This window comes from Gasterosteus aculeatus, chromosome 14 (genome assembly GCF_964276395.1).
Source record: "Gasterosteus aculeatus chromosome 14, fGasAcu3.hap1.1, whole genome shotgun sequence".
Taxonomy (NCBI): domain Eukaryota; kingdom Metazoa; phylum Chordata; class Actinopteri; order Perciformes; family Gasterosteidae; genus Gasterosteus; species Gasterosteus aculeatus.
The window spans coordinates 7563969-7580495 of record NC_135702.1 but is presented as its reverse complement, the minus strand read 5'-3'; the positions used below and the strand labels follow the sequence as shown (position 1 = coordinate 7580495).

At 44.1% G+C, this 16527-nt stretch overlaps 1 protein-coding gene across 5 annotated transcripts in view; it reads right to left on the bottom strand.

Moving 5' to 3' along the window:
* The window catches only part of unc5cb (unc-5 netrin receptor Cb), a 99169-nt gene that overhangs the window by 21602 nt on the left and 61040 nt on the right, over positions 1 to 16527 (bottom strand). For all 5 annotated transcript variants that reach the window (XM_078087812.1, XM_040197748.2, XM_078087811.1 and 2 more), the window contains exons 3-4: positions 14008 to 14151; positions 9138 to 9241 (exon numbers count right to left, since the gene is read on the bottom strand). In XM_078087812.1, coding sequence (XP_077943938.1) covers positions 9138 to 9241; positions 14008 to 14151 — 248 coding nt within the window. The remainder of the gene's footprint in view (positions 1 to 9137; positions 9242 to 14007; positions 14152 to 16527) is intronic.

Here is a 16527-nt window from a genome sequence, read left to right as displayed (position 1 = left end):
TACCTGGAAAAAAGTGGCACAACAACCCGATAAAAGAGGCTGCCGAGACAAAACGACGTGCGGGCTCACTGTTGTGCGGTTCCTTAGACACACAGACACTTGGCTTGTAGTGGTGCAGGGATGTACGACGCGTTGGGCGATGTCGTAAGACCAGCATTGTTAGAACTTTCGGGCTGATTGTGAAATGCATCACCAACACACAGTTCGCACGTGATGACGGAATATCGAAGGCGCCATCGGCCGTCACACCTAGGCAGCGTGCCCTCTCGTCCGGTGGGAACACATCGGAGGCGCTGGAGGATGAACTATTTTTCAATACCGCACAGCCCTACTTCTACACTCACACATTGTGCTGCCCAAGAAACGCCTCCACCCATTGACTCACATCGGACCGAGTGCGGGCCGCTCGGTATCAGCAAACCTCGGTAAGTGTGATGGACATTCTCCGCTCATTTGGTGCTTACAAGTGTTTTCTGCCATAAACATAAATCCGCTGGCTGAATCTAATGGAGGAAGGCAGGATGATTCCCTCACAATCCATCTGCCAGCAGAGACGAATACATTGATACAAAGTGCTGCCTAACAGAACATGCGGATTACATTGGTCACTTAGTGGGAGATACATCTTATGCGTCGTCTTGTTTCCTCGACGTAACGGTGCAGGATTACGAGCGACGCTTACGACAGAGGGAAAGAAAAACGTCCTTATATTAGCACATGCTCATTTTGATTTAAATCAAAACTAGATGCTTAATGAAAGCAGCTTTATTGTCACACAAATCAATGCAGGAGAAAAGCGGCGGGACATAGGACGTAAGGCACAACATATTAAATCCATGGTAACCGATGTGCCGTTGTCATGCTGTTGGCAACGTCCATTTGCTTTAAACGATTCAATAAGACTGACGGTGCAAATGACTCCGAATGCGTTTTAGTTGTTATTCCATGAATTCATTGCAGAGCCTGCCCATATATTTAATAAATGTATACATTTAGGCGTTTCAGTATAGTGATATTAAGTTGGCTTCTGTTTTCATTTTGCTGCAACAAAAGTGTTTGACATCTGCTGAGGTGGCAGTTAGACATCTGCCTTGACTTTTGGGATTGAAGCACAATAATTCAATACTCACTCAACAAACCTCCCTGAGGTCTAAACCCTGAAACATCTTTTATAAAAGCAATCTCGTAGTAAGCATTACAAATAATATATTATATATATTAGCACTCCATCATTAACCGGAAGGCTACAGTGATTATAGTGAAGGCGTCAATGTATTCATTGAACAAAAGTTACGTAGATTTTTTGTATTTTTGTTACGATAGAATCACTCATTTTAATACTGAATGACATAACCAAAAATGACAAACATGGCCAAAGAGAAGACCCAAATATTTCAGAAGCATCAAATGTCCTCTTGGGTCCTTTGTTCACTATGTCATGTTGAAAAGTCAGATAGAACAAATAAAGATGATGCAAGGAAGAGAAACAACGGGTAGTGTTGACATCGTACATATTTAGCAATGTAAAGCTCACATCGACGTTCGCCGCGCACATTCGTAAGTAAAGGGTCCATTATTCAAATCGAGATGGACGGCCCGTACAAAAGAGAAGGTTATTCAATTTTGCAGCAATCACTGAGGCAGCCTCTCCAAACGTGCTGTGCTGAGATGTCAGGAGCATTTTTATGTGAGAAGGTAATTAAAAATTTAACAAAAGCTCTTTTCAGCCCAGATGGAGGGTGGGAGGGAGAGCAAGTGACGAAGGATAGAAAGTGGAGGAACCTCATGTGGGAACGTGTGCGCGGGAGAGCAAAAGTGAGCAACAGTTCACCCATCATCTATTCTCTACCGGCTATAATTAGGACTCATTAATAAAACCGGAGATGAAAGGTAAGCCAATGCACACCGCACTCGTGAAACGATTTCAAATGATTCAAATTCCGCGGAAGACTACATCTCATATAGCACTTGTCCAACTTTCTCGCATGCCAACACACACACACACACACACACACACACACACACACACACACACACACACACATATACACACACAAACACGCTTGCAGCTCGTTAGCATCTGATTGGCAATGAAACATCCGGAGAGGTAATTGGCACATTTCTTGTCATTAACGAAGGGAAATTGCCACATGTCAGTTGTCTTCCTGTCTAGTTGGAGACAGCCAAGTAACAGAGACAGAGAGAGAGAGAGAGACATCAAGAAGGACACCTGGACCTCAGGAAGGAGTGAAGGAGACGAACAGAAAGTAAGACAGGTAGGCACAAGGCAGAGAGGAGGAGATGGATGAGCAGGAGGACGGTCCCTAGTGTGCCAGAATACACGGCACATCATCACCGAGAGGCAGTGAGGAAAAGACAGAATGAAGACAGGGAATAGAGGGAAAAGGTCACAAAGAGGTGACTGAGTGAGTAATGAAAGGGAAAGACCAGCGAGGTAAACACAAAATGAGAGGGATGACTCAGAGGGGACATCTTTTTCATTTACTGAGCTCTGGAAAACCAGAATGCACCTGATGGTATTAAGTAAAATGATAAAGAGAAGTCTCTTAAAGAAAGGGTTGCAATGTTTCTGGAATATTCAAGGTGTAAATCTTCCGTTGGAATGAATTGGAATGTATGGGGAAATCTTCCACTTGCAAGGTGGGGTTCAAAGTAATAGATTACATGTAAACAAAAAATCTAGCATGGTAACAGCCACCCAGCAAAAACAATTGAAGTATTATTAGTGATTTTCCTTAAGGCCACTTTCTTCAATATCAAAAAATGATAAATATTATGAAAAATGACCAGAAAATGTAATTAAATTGGCATACCTTTAACCAAAACATGCAATAAGACTCGGATTGCGTGCATTTCTCTCTCCACAATATTCACAATTAAAAAAAGTTATGATTTTGTGCAATAACTCCAAATTCACTTTACTTCCTACAATCGTGGTGCACATCCTGAATACATCAACCAGGACGCAGGTTCAGTGTCCTTCTCCCACTAGCCCACACAACTGGCGCCAGACCAGACTGTAATCATGGAGTGGGATGGTTCTGCGCTCCGTGCCAGCAAAACACCAATTAAACCCATATACAAAACACGGCGTATACGATCCACTCACTTGTTAAGAGCCGGTACACAATCGACTCAGTCAACGCCCTTCACTACTCGTATCTGTTGTGTCAGAAATAGAAAGTATACAGCAGAGTGTGGGGGTGGAGAGGGGTGTGAAAGAAGGAAAGAAGGGGAGAGGGAAAAAAAAGTTCCACAGAAATGTGTGAGCCTCCGCTACAGAGGAGTCATTACGAGCTCTCCTGCTCCTCCACAGGAAGTCTAACTATCCATCTGAGGTAATTTATGCATTTTCCACAGCATATACCCGCCGCAGGCTCGAATGACACACCTGGAGAGTGAGCCCCCAAAAGGTTACAAACGGATTATTCAATCTCTTACTATGAGACACAGGCATGTGCTCTGCATCCGCCTGCATGGCAAGAATGGAAATGCGAGCTGTGTAAATATTAAGAAGCTGCAACGCACCGAGCCGTGATGTATTGAGGAGTGATGGGCAGAATGTGTGTGCGTGCGGCTGCATTACTGGAATCTGTATCTATATCTGGAGGAGCTGGAATGGAAGGGGGTTAGGTGAAGAAGAGAGGGTGAGGGTAGGTAACACAGGTGGAGTAGGAGTGTTTCCAGTGATCATAGAGGAGACCGATAACTGAGGCTTGAGCTGCAGGAGTAATGGCCTCCTGCAGCTCGGTCCCGCCTCGAGCTCTCCGCAGTCCGCTGAAGGAGAACAGACGTTTTTTTTTTTAAAACGCTCCAAGGACAACAAAACGCTTCATCGCTGCAACACAACTCGTCAGCCCGTCTTCTTCTCCCGCACAGTTTCCTAGGCCACTTAAAATGTGATTCCTAGAAGCCCTCGCTGGCTTGGTGCGGGCCACGTGATTTCGCCGGTCTATTTCTGTCCGTTTAAAAGGCAGGCATAAAATATTCTAATACTTAAAAGAAAGGCACATGATTCCTCTTTGATACACCAAATACTTGATTATATGTTGATGGTGACTGACTATAGGATATCTGCCATAGTACTGCACATTTTGCTCCATTCAAGTGTGGGCTGACTACAGTTGGATGCAGAGAAACATGACACAAGCATTTCATGTAAAATATTCCATCAATTAGTCTGTAGCGTTACAGCAGCTTTGCAAGGCGGAGAACTGTGCGATATCAGCCCTTGGTTTCACCAGGTTTCCTCCGGCTTTCAGAAAAGCTCAGATGATAACTCCACCAAGGGAGAGAGCATTTGTGCTCTGAGAGGTCAGAACTCTCTTTGTATGCAATACAACCTTCAGAAGAAAAGGGAAAATAAATGCAGGAACCGATTCAGAAATTCCGTTTTAACAGTTTGAAAATCATTTAAAGAGAAAGGAGCGGTTCATCTCAGAAAGAAAACTCCCTCATTAAAGTCTCAATGCCATTTAAAAAGAAAATACCACAAGGCATCCATCAAATTCACCTTCCATGTTATGTAGAAAAAAGTGAATTCTAGCATTTTATGCCCTTTTTGGAACTGTGAACAAAGCAGCTGGGATTACCTGCAGGGCTTGAGAGAAAGCTGCGGTGAACCCGTGATTCAAAATATCATTTTGACAAACACTGCCCGTGCGTGTAGTAGTTTCTTGGATTCATTTTTAGTATTTGTTTGTCTTTGCATCAGTCCACAGCCCCAATCAGTGCTTCTTGTCTTTGTCCTGTAATGCATAATCGTTTTTTTTTCTCTTTCCCTTAGGTGGTCCGATGGAATATATGCACAGAAACCCCCCCCGGGGTCCAAAGTTGCGTGTATACAAATGTTTCCGAAGGAAGGAACCATTGGAGGTAACAGTAGAAAGGGCAGGGCAGACGAGGTCACACATGTTGGGCTATTAGAGTAAATCACAGCCTTTGCACAGGGAAACTGCAGTGATTGACAGGTGGGCGCCTAAAGGGCAATTGGTCGGTTGCCTGCGGGGAGTGGGGGGGCGGGGGGGGTTGGTCTGCCTTCCTGACACTTTCTTTCCCATGGGTAACCTAAATGAAACCACACTTCCTGTTCCACCGGGAACTGAAGTTACTCCTGACACCCCCCCCCCCCTCATAACTACACTATACAGCCTCTTTACTTGGATGAAGCGTTCAGCTACTTTCTGACAAGGTGACCTGACGTCTGCGCTACGGCTTCACATTGTCTATTAGGTGGAACTGGACTTAAACTCCACAGTAATCGCAGCCTTTTACACGGTTTGATGTGCACAAAGGGTGAATGCTGGATTTCCACCAGGAGCCAAATTCAAGACATCTCGAGCCAGATTAGATTCAATGACATAACAGCCAATGCTGTGATTCATTACTGCAACATTTCAGTCAATAACAAAGGGTGAGAAAACTGAATTTGAGCTCAATAAAAAATAAATCTACTGTCTCAATAGATTCCCAGTAATACACAAGAACCCCTTGAATCTGGCACCGGCTGTCTAAATTCATCAGATCTAGTTTTCTCACTTCTCCGGATGAGTGACTGTGAAGTAAAGAGCGTATATACGTTTCCTGGCTTTCTTCTCAGTAAAGCCGGTGGACTTAATCATAGCAGCAGGGCCTCTTCCCCTGCAGAGCATCAATGACTCGTTACCCATGATAACACGGCAGGACCCCGGCTGACTGAGGAGACGCCTGAATTAAAAAGCCGCTTCCATGGAAACAGGCTCAGCAGCTCGCGGAGCCGCATCACCTCTGAACTCCCGTCTTTCTCTCGGGGGGGCTGTGACAAGTGCTCTGAGGTGGCGATGGAGACGGAGGGCCCGGGAGAAGAAAAAGAGAAGGAACAATAAGGCTGCATTCTTTCACAAGGAGATTTGACTGAATTTTATGAGCCTGCCACATGTTCTGGGGTATGAAAAGAGGCTATTGTTACTTCTGTAGAGGCCCTTAAGAGGTTGATGAAAGAGCTTCATGGAGGTATTAAAAGGGAGTGATCAGTGTTGAGCTCAGGGAAAGTTTTCCATCCCCATCTTTACCTTTACTCTATCTACGGCCAGCACTCAGCATGTGAGCCCACGTAACACAGAGACCGAGCCGCTGCTGCCAAAAGCACTCCCTCTCCCTGCCGCCCAATAATAGTTACATTTTCCTTCTGTTTTTGATTAAGTATATATCAAATATTCATGGCGATGGAAATGTGTAACAATGACGGGGGAGGGGGGAGGGGGGGGGGGGGGGGGGGGGGGGCTGGTGAGTGTCTAATGTATTCAGACCATACCAGACGTTCAGATGACTGAGTCCTTGTGCTATTTCAGAAACCTCACTCGCAGTATTTCAGTCCCGTGAGGCCAAAGTTCCATTGGGTAATGGTCGCATGGAGAGCCAAGATAAATGCCGGGTGCTTGTTTTCTTTGTGTGTGTGTGTGTGTGTGTGTGTGTGTGTGTATGCAATTGCTGAGCTCCGGGACAATCTGTACACGGAAAAAACAATGAATGAGGTTTGAATAAAAGTGGGGGCAGGATCCCTCGAACTCATCCACGGATCTGATGTGCGATGGGGATTGTTTGATATGGTCTGTTATGTAAAGTTGCTTCATCATCACAGGAGCAAGGGATGTTTGCTCAGCGTAATGTTTAATTGTCGGGGCCTCAGCCAGTGAAGGAAGCCAACGAAAATTCAAAACCACTTAAATAGAATAACAGAACGTCATTACTGTGGTGAACCATCGTAAAACAACAGTAATATAAATCATTTGCGTTGTAGCTCTGAGGGGGGGTGGGGGGGGGACTCTACAACAATGAGGCCTCAAAGCTAATCTCTTCATCAAAACTGAAGTAAAGGTTACACTGGAGTACAATTTAACTACCATAATGTTAGTTAGGAGAAGAAAAACTCAATGTGTGTAACATGTGTTTGAACCAAAATGACACATTTTCCTAACAAAGCTCTTTTATTCTAGTTTGAAAGGAGGAAGCAACCCATCAGCAACAAATCTCTTTCTGCCGGCAGCTCAGCCCCAATAACCCTGTTCACTCCATAAAGTAGATGAATAGACTTTCAGTGCGCATGTAGAGCTGTTGGCAACATGCTACAGTGTTAACGTCCTCGGCGGTGCCTCCCGACATGCGATCGTCCGCGTGGGAGAAGCCGCGCAGTCGGCACAGTGTGTGTGTGCCACGCAGCACGAGGTCCGTCACATGCCGTCCGCACGACGCAACAAAAAAGGGCTGCAAGAGGACGGGCTTGAAGCGCCTGCCCATTCCGCCAACGTCTCCTCCGCGAGGCAGAGTCCTCCAAAAGGAAGCCCAGAGCGAGCTGACAGCCCGCTGGAGGCCTGACAACAAGGCACCGGATCCAAGCGCCTCTCCTCCGTGCCTTCAGCCTCTCTCTCTCATGCCTTCTAGATTAATGTTTTGGTCTGAGAGTGGGTGAAATACGACAGATCCTTCCTTCACAACGGCTGCTAACCATTTTCTGCAGATTCTTATACAACCACAGACTTGAGCCCATCTGCTTTTTCGGCGACGGGCTCGTGTGAGAAAAAGGCTGAAAAACACAGATGAAAAAGCAGTTGGTTTTGTCCCTTTTCCCGCTGAGACAGCTGTGTTTGTTGGAAAAACCACTTGAGGAACAAACTGTTTTTCGTCGTGGTGAGGTAAGTTGGAGTAATTAAAGGAGCTGAAAAGGGGCCCCTGTACAGGTGCAAAATCCAACTCGATCATAGAAGGAAAAGTAAACAGAGGAAACAATCTTTGCTCTCCTGTAAGAATACAGAACATGATTGATGCGGGGAGAATTTTAAACACTCAGAATATGCTTATTTATTCTTTAGAAGAGGTGAACTGCCTTAAACCAATGCCTACTTCAAGGTAAAACCATGGCGAATTTACAGACGGATTATTTTTCCTCCGGTGTGGCAAATAGATGGCTAGTTTGATGATAGGTAACCGCATTAAAACCCCCACTAATTCACTCATTCTCACACACTGTAAATGTCGTTAAGCCTCTTATTTACCGTCCACTGAAAATCCAGGTTGCCACAGCAACTCCATATCTCAGAAAGCATAGATGGGTCACGATGGGAACCCAGCTGAGTCTTTAATCGCTGCGCCGAGCCAATCCAGGATTGACAGAGAGACCTCAGACAGGCAGCGAAATCACCAGCGCTATATGGCTGTAACAGCAACACCATCAAACTGAAGCCCGGGTTGTGTAAGAAGAGTCTGCCGAGTGCCAGTCAAACACTTTTGTCCATTTAGTCCGTCAGCACTTCCAGCGGGGATAAATGCCGCGCAGTTCCACTCACTTACCTCGGCTTTTCCTGGTCAATCACAAGCTTTCACAGAGTTCAGGCCCAACTCAAAAAAGTAAAAATAAAACCTAACGCCCCCCCCCCCCCCCCCCCCCCCCCACTAACCCCCCGGCCCGCTCACACACCCCACACCCATGAAACCACTCTTTCATCCTCTATTTGTGTCCCTTCACTCTTAACTGAGCCTTTTTAAACGCAGCGGTAGTGAGGAAGTGCAGCAGGCTGAACTAAGGTAACGCAGGGACACGACTGCTTTTATTCTTCTTCTTCCCCACGGCGAATAATCACAATGTTTTTATCCTCTGGCCAAATCAAACAGCAGTGGTGGAAAAAAGGTCCTTTATTCAGTGTCAATTTGAACAACTTCTGAAATGTGAGTTAAAAACTGAGCAAAACAGTTAATATGTTTGATGAATGACGAGAACCGTTGACTGGTACAATCAAAACTCATACCACAAAATCATAGTTTTGTATGCTGAATGACGGGTGAGGGACATCTGAACTACCCATTATGTACAAAAAAATATCATCACACACCAGAAAGGATGGCAACATTTCAGTTGAAACTCAAAACTGTCAGTAAAGCTCTTCACATAAACCTCTTTTCAGAGCAGCCAGTTTATTGGATTTGAGTTGAGAACTTTTGGATGAGCTTAGTCTGGATAATCACAACTGCCTGCATTTCTATGGCCAACATGTACAAAGTTAAGTGCATATTAGAACGCATCGTCTCAAAATAGAAATATAACTATCATTTCAATTAAAATCTGATGGTCTTTTAAACCTTACCTCGGCGGAGGGGATGCCTTCAGGGGGGCGACATTGGAGCAACACCTCCTGTTCGAGTGTCACTTCCTTCCCTAGAGGCTCCTGGTCAAATGTCTTCCTCAGATCTATAATGGACAGAAGCACATTGTGTATCAATATTTACTTATATCTCATTATCTGAGGGCCAATTTAAAGCTATGTTTAATAATTAATACGGAGTCAATCAATGATCTAAAAATGGTACCAATAAATCACTAAAAGAGGAGGTCAGGGTAAGTCATCTTTAATAATTGCCTCAGTGAAAAAGCAATACACAACAATACAAAAAAACCCACAGCAATGTGTGTTTGAAACCATTTAGTAAGAATTATGCCTTCTCTCTATCTTCCTCTCTTCTTCAGCCGGAGGATCCACCTCCCTGAAGTAGATGAAGAGAGGTTAGATAGAAGGGGCTCGCTGGCCACACAATGAAAAGCTAATATATGTGTGGTGTGGGAGCCCTGATGGAGTGGTGCGGGGCAGGGATAGTGGAGCTGACAGGGCAGGATTACTGGCAGTGTCATGCTACACTGGAAACCAAAGCCCATTAGACGTATATCATGACCTGCTGCACAGACTGAGACAGGACCAGCGCGCATCATTCACAGCAAACAGAGGGGGGTGCGGAAGATTTAATGTGGAGTCACAGCATCATTTGGGAACTCTTGGAGTTACTGAAGCATCAAATCTACAATCAAAACCTCATAACTCCACCGATACCATTTCCACAGCCGGTGCAAAAGGTTGTGGAAAGGTTTGGGTTTAAGAATTCAAAATCAAACTTAGATCTAGGGTCGAATTGATTTCATGCCGGGAAAACATTTCTTCAGGTCTTGGTCATCTGACACTTAACTGTGTCCATGGAAACAAACCAAGAAATTACCCCAGTTAAGCAACTCAATCTGTGGAAATCATTCTGCATGGATCGCTATTATTACAGTAATGGACTGCTGTTGACACTGTGTGTAGATTCTATTTTTTCACTATTTGTTATTTGTGATCTAGAACAGCGTGTAAAAGACTTGACGGGGTGGAGTAGTTTAATATGTTGTTACTTTTTTGGTGTATTTCATTTCAGGTATTGTGTTACGGCAGTCGGTGCTTTTCCGGTTGTGCTTTTATCTTGAAGGTAGGAAAACCGGAAGTGGGCAGTTAGAAGTGGGAAAAAACGAAACAACGACAAAAGACGTTAAACAAACGGAAAAATATATTAAAACACAGAAAGGGTTGCAGTTTTATTAGTTTAGCACCCGGTTGACATGGGCACAAGGTTAGTAGCGGTTCAAGTTTGTAATAACCGAAAAATAATAATCCAAAATATTGTTTTAGGTTATTCTGTTCTGTGTAAGATGCTAATCGGTGTTCATATTTATTTTTCCTCTTAGTTCTGACGGTGTTTATTAAAAAATCATCAGTTTAAGTCTCCAGACCATTATTCAGCCGGTGATGCTACACAGCGCACGGCACTTAAGTTGAGGTATGTGCGTGAAAGGATACAGCAGAGCCTTCCCTTTATAACTATTATGAAATATAAAGAAGACATCCCTAAAGGATTATCAAAACAGAGGTTCAATTTACCCATTTCCATCACTTGCTTTTTTTTTTGTGCAATCGCTCTTACATAAGGACACATTATAGTTAAATAGTGGCATTTCAATGTTGAGCTTACGGTTCTGCTTTGCCTGCAGCAGAAAGTAGATCCATGTTCTTATTACAGATTACATGATCGAGCTAAACCCTGAGGGCCCACAGAATACATACAGTCCTCCTACGGTTCATTTTTTATTTAGAAAAATGAACTTTAAAATAACAAATTCCATCCATGTCCCAATTCTACCTGTGAGTATTCATGTCTTCAGGGGAATAATAACCCTAACTCCACAATTTCAATGTATTATAAATATGAAAGCGGGACGGTTGAATTGAAAGCAATTTCTCTAAAAGTCTGATATGAATTCAAAAGAGGGAATGAATGGGGGGGGGGGGGGGGGGGGGCGCATATTGTAGGATATATAAAGCTTTATGGAATTTGATTTTAGGACCAACAGTTTGTTGAGATGCAGCTCAAAGGGGAAATGCTGTTTGAAGTCATAAGAGTCGGTCTGCTGTGAGGACTACAGCGTGGAGATGGATCCCAGTTCAAACGAGATAAAAGAAGGCGTCGTCACAGTACAGCGCGGCAGGTGAGGAGAAGCAGCACGCATGTAGTCTTCTACAAAGGGACACACCTCATGCTATGCAGTTTAATGTATACAATGCAGACAAATCCAATACATAAAATATGAATTAAATAATAAAGCAATGAAGATCATGTCTTCACTGGCCTGGCTGCTGCAGTATGTAACAGAATGGAGCGTGATGCTTAGCAGCCACACAGGAGGGTCCACTGTATGGTGTTGGGTTTGGAATTACCGATACAATGTGCTTATCATAAGAAGTAAATACTCACCTCTACAATCGGAAAAAAATAAACGTTTTGTTATATAATAATAAACCTGTTTGGATAGTTACATTACTGTTATGTTGCCAGAAAACCCACCGTCTTTGTTTTAGTCTTTCAGTTTCATACTGATGTTTTGTTAATACTCCCACGACTATTGTTATGGAGAACATGGAAATCAAAGAATAGTCTGAATTTAATTCTATAAATGAATTGCATTGGCCAGTGTTTGTGACTTAATGTGAAATAATAACGCACTTTTCTTTTATCGCTTGTTTTAGCAACAGAGCAACAACTATAACTTAACAAAATGAAAGTGTGGGTTTTGTTGATTTCATCATCCTTGGAAAACCGTTGACATTCCTCCTGATGGAGCGCAGTAAGTAGCACGCAAGCGATCATTTTGCTCTGCATATTTCACTGGTTGCGGGTTTAAATTGTGCTGCGACTCCTCGTTACCCTGAACAGCACTGTGGGACGCTAAGGGGGGGGCGGGGCCAGCCGAGGCGACATTCCTGTGGGAGTCACAACGTTCCCTCTCCTCAGCAGATAAACACTTCCAGCCTCGCTCGCCCTCAGAATGATACGCGTACGACAACATTACTGGAAGTGAAGTCGGTCTACTTACTTACGTTTCAGATTTATGCTTGGTAAATAATTCAGTGCCGATGCTGGCGGGGATTAGAAATGACCGTGAGGACTTGACATGTACTCATAAAAGTATAAGGCTACAACAACAAAAAAATCAATTTCAAGCTTTCTCATTAAACTTAACCCTTTGACAATCTTTTGTGAGGCATTTTCAGTTGATTTGACTCATTGTATTTAATTTGATTCCATGCGCACACTTTTATTGCCTCTCCTTGGCGAGCAATCACTGCTCTTCAACTGCGGAGGCCAATCAAAGCGGTTTTGTGGAGGTCACAAGAAGAAAAGGCAATCACGGGGAATTTACACATTGTTCCTCCCACATGCGCAGCGTCTCTGGCGGCGCTTTCACTCAGACCGGTCCTCTCTGCTAGTCTAAAAGCCTGTTTTTTTTTGTTTTTTCTTAACACAACAACCTCTTTAACTTGCCAGCGCCGCCGCTGACTCACCGTCTGATTAAACTCTATGTGTTTAGATGACGGGAGAGGAAAAGGAAAATAAGCCCAGCTTCTATCAGAAGCCTGCCTGAAGAGAGGCCCCCGTAGAGGAGCTAATCCGTTCAGCAGAAGCTAATGGGAGGAGAAGAGGGGTCCATTGTGATTTGAGGGATAGGTTAGTGCTGGAAGCCTGCTCATCATGGGTGATTATAGGAGGTGGAGCAGCGGGAGTGGGCTCGGCGGGTGGGGGGGGGACTCGTGTAACAGCGGCGAGAGGTAATGAGACGAGCTAGCGGTGTTCGAAGAGGAGAGAGTACACTGAATTCAAAGAGCAACGGCACAGAAAAGAAAAATGGGGGACACCCAGCGATGTATAGATCCGGAGAAGGAAAAAGAGAATTCGGTGAGACGTAATTGAGAGGGGCAGATATAACTGCCTCCAAATGGAGTAGATCAAGTGAAAAACACGATTAATAACTCCGTGCTGTGCTTCTCTGCTGATTTGTCGGGTGAAAATGAAATACTTCCAACAGCGGCTCTGATGCAGGCTGCAACACGCACAATAAGTGGGTGTGTGTCTGTTTGCCACCAGTCAATCACGATGACTTAGTCAGGAGTCGGAGGTGTGATTGAGCTGATGCTAAAAAGTCCCTTCAGGTGGAACTTTGACAACAATGTGGAAGCAGTTGTGTTACGTAACGTGTGTTGTGTTGCCTTGCTGTCACAACTCAAACTGCTCTGACATCTCTGCTTTCCTCATCACGTCCTCTGGGGTTGCATTACTTTTCAGATTTTGATTGGCACATCCTTTGGGTAACAGTTATAAAAGATTAGCCCAAACTTTAGAGATAACACTATTTTCTTTTTCTTTACTTGGAAATGATTTTTATGCATTTCAGTAGGAGGACAAACACAAAGGCAAACAGAGAACAAAGCAGAGGACCACCTACAGGAATAAGCGGTAAAACTGGCATAAACATGTTCCATAGCCTCTCGACTGTGTATATACTGCTGAAGCTCCCCCCCACCCTCTCCACTAGTTTATACTGTACACAAGGGAACAGACTCAGATCCTGTTGGCTTTTTACAAACTCAAGTTCAAAAGGACACTTGAGGCCCACGTTAGGAGGAACGTTTTCCACTGCTTCTATCTGCAGAATCTGTAAATCCGTCTTGATACACAAGTCGGTTCTTTGAGATGCATTTCCTTGGCAGCCAAGACATTTTGTTTGGAGAGGAATACAAAGATTAGAGAGAAGATACGGACTGAATAATGGGATGAAGAGCCGGAGGCGGGGGGGGATGGAGTGGGGGGGGGATCACTCACAAGCGATGCGGACGTGGGCTTTGCGGCTCTTGGTGGTCCCTGCAGAGCTCCAGGCAACACACTGACACCAGAAGTCCTCGGGCCCAAACAGCTCCTCCACCTGCTGCCGAGTGATCTCTATGCTGGCCTCTCTCACTACCAGTCCTTTGAGGGAAATGAGAAAGGGGACGTATTAGCACACATCAACAGAGAACAAAAGCCATCCAACCAACTGAAACAGCCCAAAATGTCAAAACATCAGTTTATATTATATACACTACCTCACACTAATTAGTCAAATTTAAATTAGTAACATCACATAGTGGGGCAGGGGGGGGTATTTGTGTCAGTCTGGCCCCGATTCCAGAGCCAGAGAGCTGTTTGGGTCCGGGCCCCGTGGGGGGAGGATACTCGGCGTCATGGTTACCACAATCCTGTTTGCTAACTCCTCTGATTACTGCTCATCTGGGTGCCAGGACCCAAACAAACAAATCATCCTCAAAACAAATGCCTTTACCCACAGCTGCCCCTCTCGAGCGGATTAGGCTGCCGCCGCAGTGTGTGTGTGTGTGTGTGTGTGTGTGTGTGTGTGTCGACCATGCATAGGAATTGTGTGTCTGAATTAATGGTTTGTGTGGTGCGCGATGCTCCCGATACTTCTGACGCAATATCAAACCTTATTGCAGCTCAAAGCATCATCCTGTTTGGATTGAATGAGATGTTTGTGAGGATAATGATGGTATCATAACTTGAGAAATGTACTATAATAACTCACTGTGCTTTAGCATTTAGACCACTAGGACATCATTTTCACTTTAATTTATAGTATCAGACACCATCATGAGCAGGATTGAGACAAGACAGAATGTATTCAGGGGACATGAATAGTCGCCGCAAAGGTACTGTGGAACTTTCAACATAACATGCTGAGCTCACGCTGTGAATAGCTGATGCAACCTCATCATCAAAGTGCTGCACTTTTAGGGTATAAATGTGTGTGTGTGTGTGGGGGGATGGGGGGGGTTCCAGCCCACTGGAAAAAGTTAAGTTGATGTCATTTTCCTGGAACTGTCATGCTCGTGGACCTGGTCAGCAATAATGGGAAAGTGGGACTGGGGCGTTCACGTTATGTCCTGTTGAATGGCCTTCTGTGGGCCTTGGAAACATTCTCTACGCCATAACCACCAGGAACCATCTATAAATGTGTTGTTTTTGTCCAACATGAAATCAGATTGTGTCATCAGTATTACAAACCACTATCCCGGGAGCTCACATTTACAGTTGAAGTATATCCAATAAGGAGATTGATGCGTTGTGCTCCCTCTTCTCGTACTGAGCAGTTCTGTGGTCTGTCTTTTGGTATTTCTATGGTGCTGACCATAAACTGCTATTTCTTGCTCCCAAACTGCTACTGTCTGGAAGGAAGCTTTGAGTCAGCTTCTCGAAGAACCACAAGCGTGACCAATCCGTCTACGTGAACAGGGATGCGCACATCTTATTCTTGCTATTCTTTGTCCTGTTTCTTTTGCAGGACAAAGAAGTTCATTTAAAACAACACATTCACATAGTTTTCTCAAACTTCCCCAACTCTCTGTCCTTAGTGCACAGCATTGCCTCCTAATTCAAAAACAACAGGGGGGCTGATGTCTGTTGAGGAGACACAAATTAAAAGGGCTGCACACAGAGTGCATGCCTATTCAAACAGGGGGTGGTCGCAGAATGAATGAGGCGTGTTGTCAAAAGGCTAGCTAAGTACTAAATTGGAGCTTGTACAAACAAAGGTGTAATGTTTTAGTTAGTGAGCGCACTTAACTATTATTGGGTGTTGATAACCAGCCAGCCAACAGTTCAAGATGGCTTTGTTTAAGCCTAGTTGTTGTTGTTGCTGCTTGACGAGAGCATTTTTCTTTTTTCCAGCGCAGCAGTCAATAAAACGAATGTGCCTCGTAAGACAATTCTTTCAGTTGACCAGTCTGTGTTTCTAACGCTGATTAAATAACTTCTGTATTGGACTCATGTTGAACAATTTCAACTATTGCGGATGTGACATCATTAACATGCCCCTTGTGTCACCGTCAAACCATTGACTCATCTTGTCTCGATGTTTTTTCAATCAGTAACCCAATCTTCGCCGGAATTCTAATTCATTATATTGTGACTCATTATGCCACCTGCCAAAGTGGACATGAAATGAACCTTTTTGAGACACGCTGTGAACATTTGCCAGTAGTATAAAATTGGAAAATTTGCATGGCTTAAAGTGTGAAAGTAAGATTGTTTGATGTGGAAAAGTGACAATTGTTATGTTTCTTCAATTTTCGTAACATTTCATTTCAATTTATTATGCCAGTAAAAACTCCATATACACAGCGGTTTTTGTAGATATCACTACAATGTAAAATAAATCAGTGAAATATTTCCACATGAGCATGACGGTATCTTAGCAGACAATACATTTGTCTCGGCCTTTTTTTTTACGCCTATATTCATAAGCCCACCTTTATTCTCCTCTTTTGGATGAACCCAATTAGTACAAAGGTT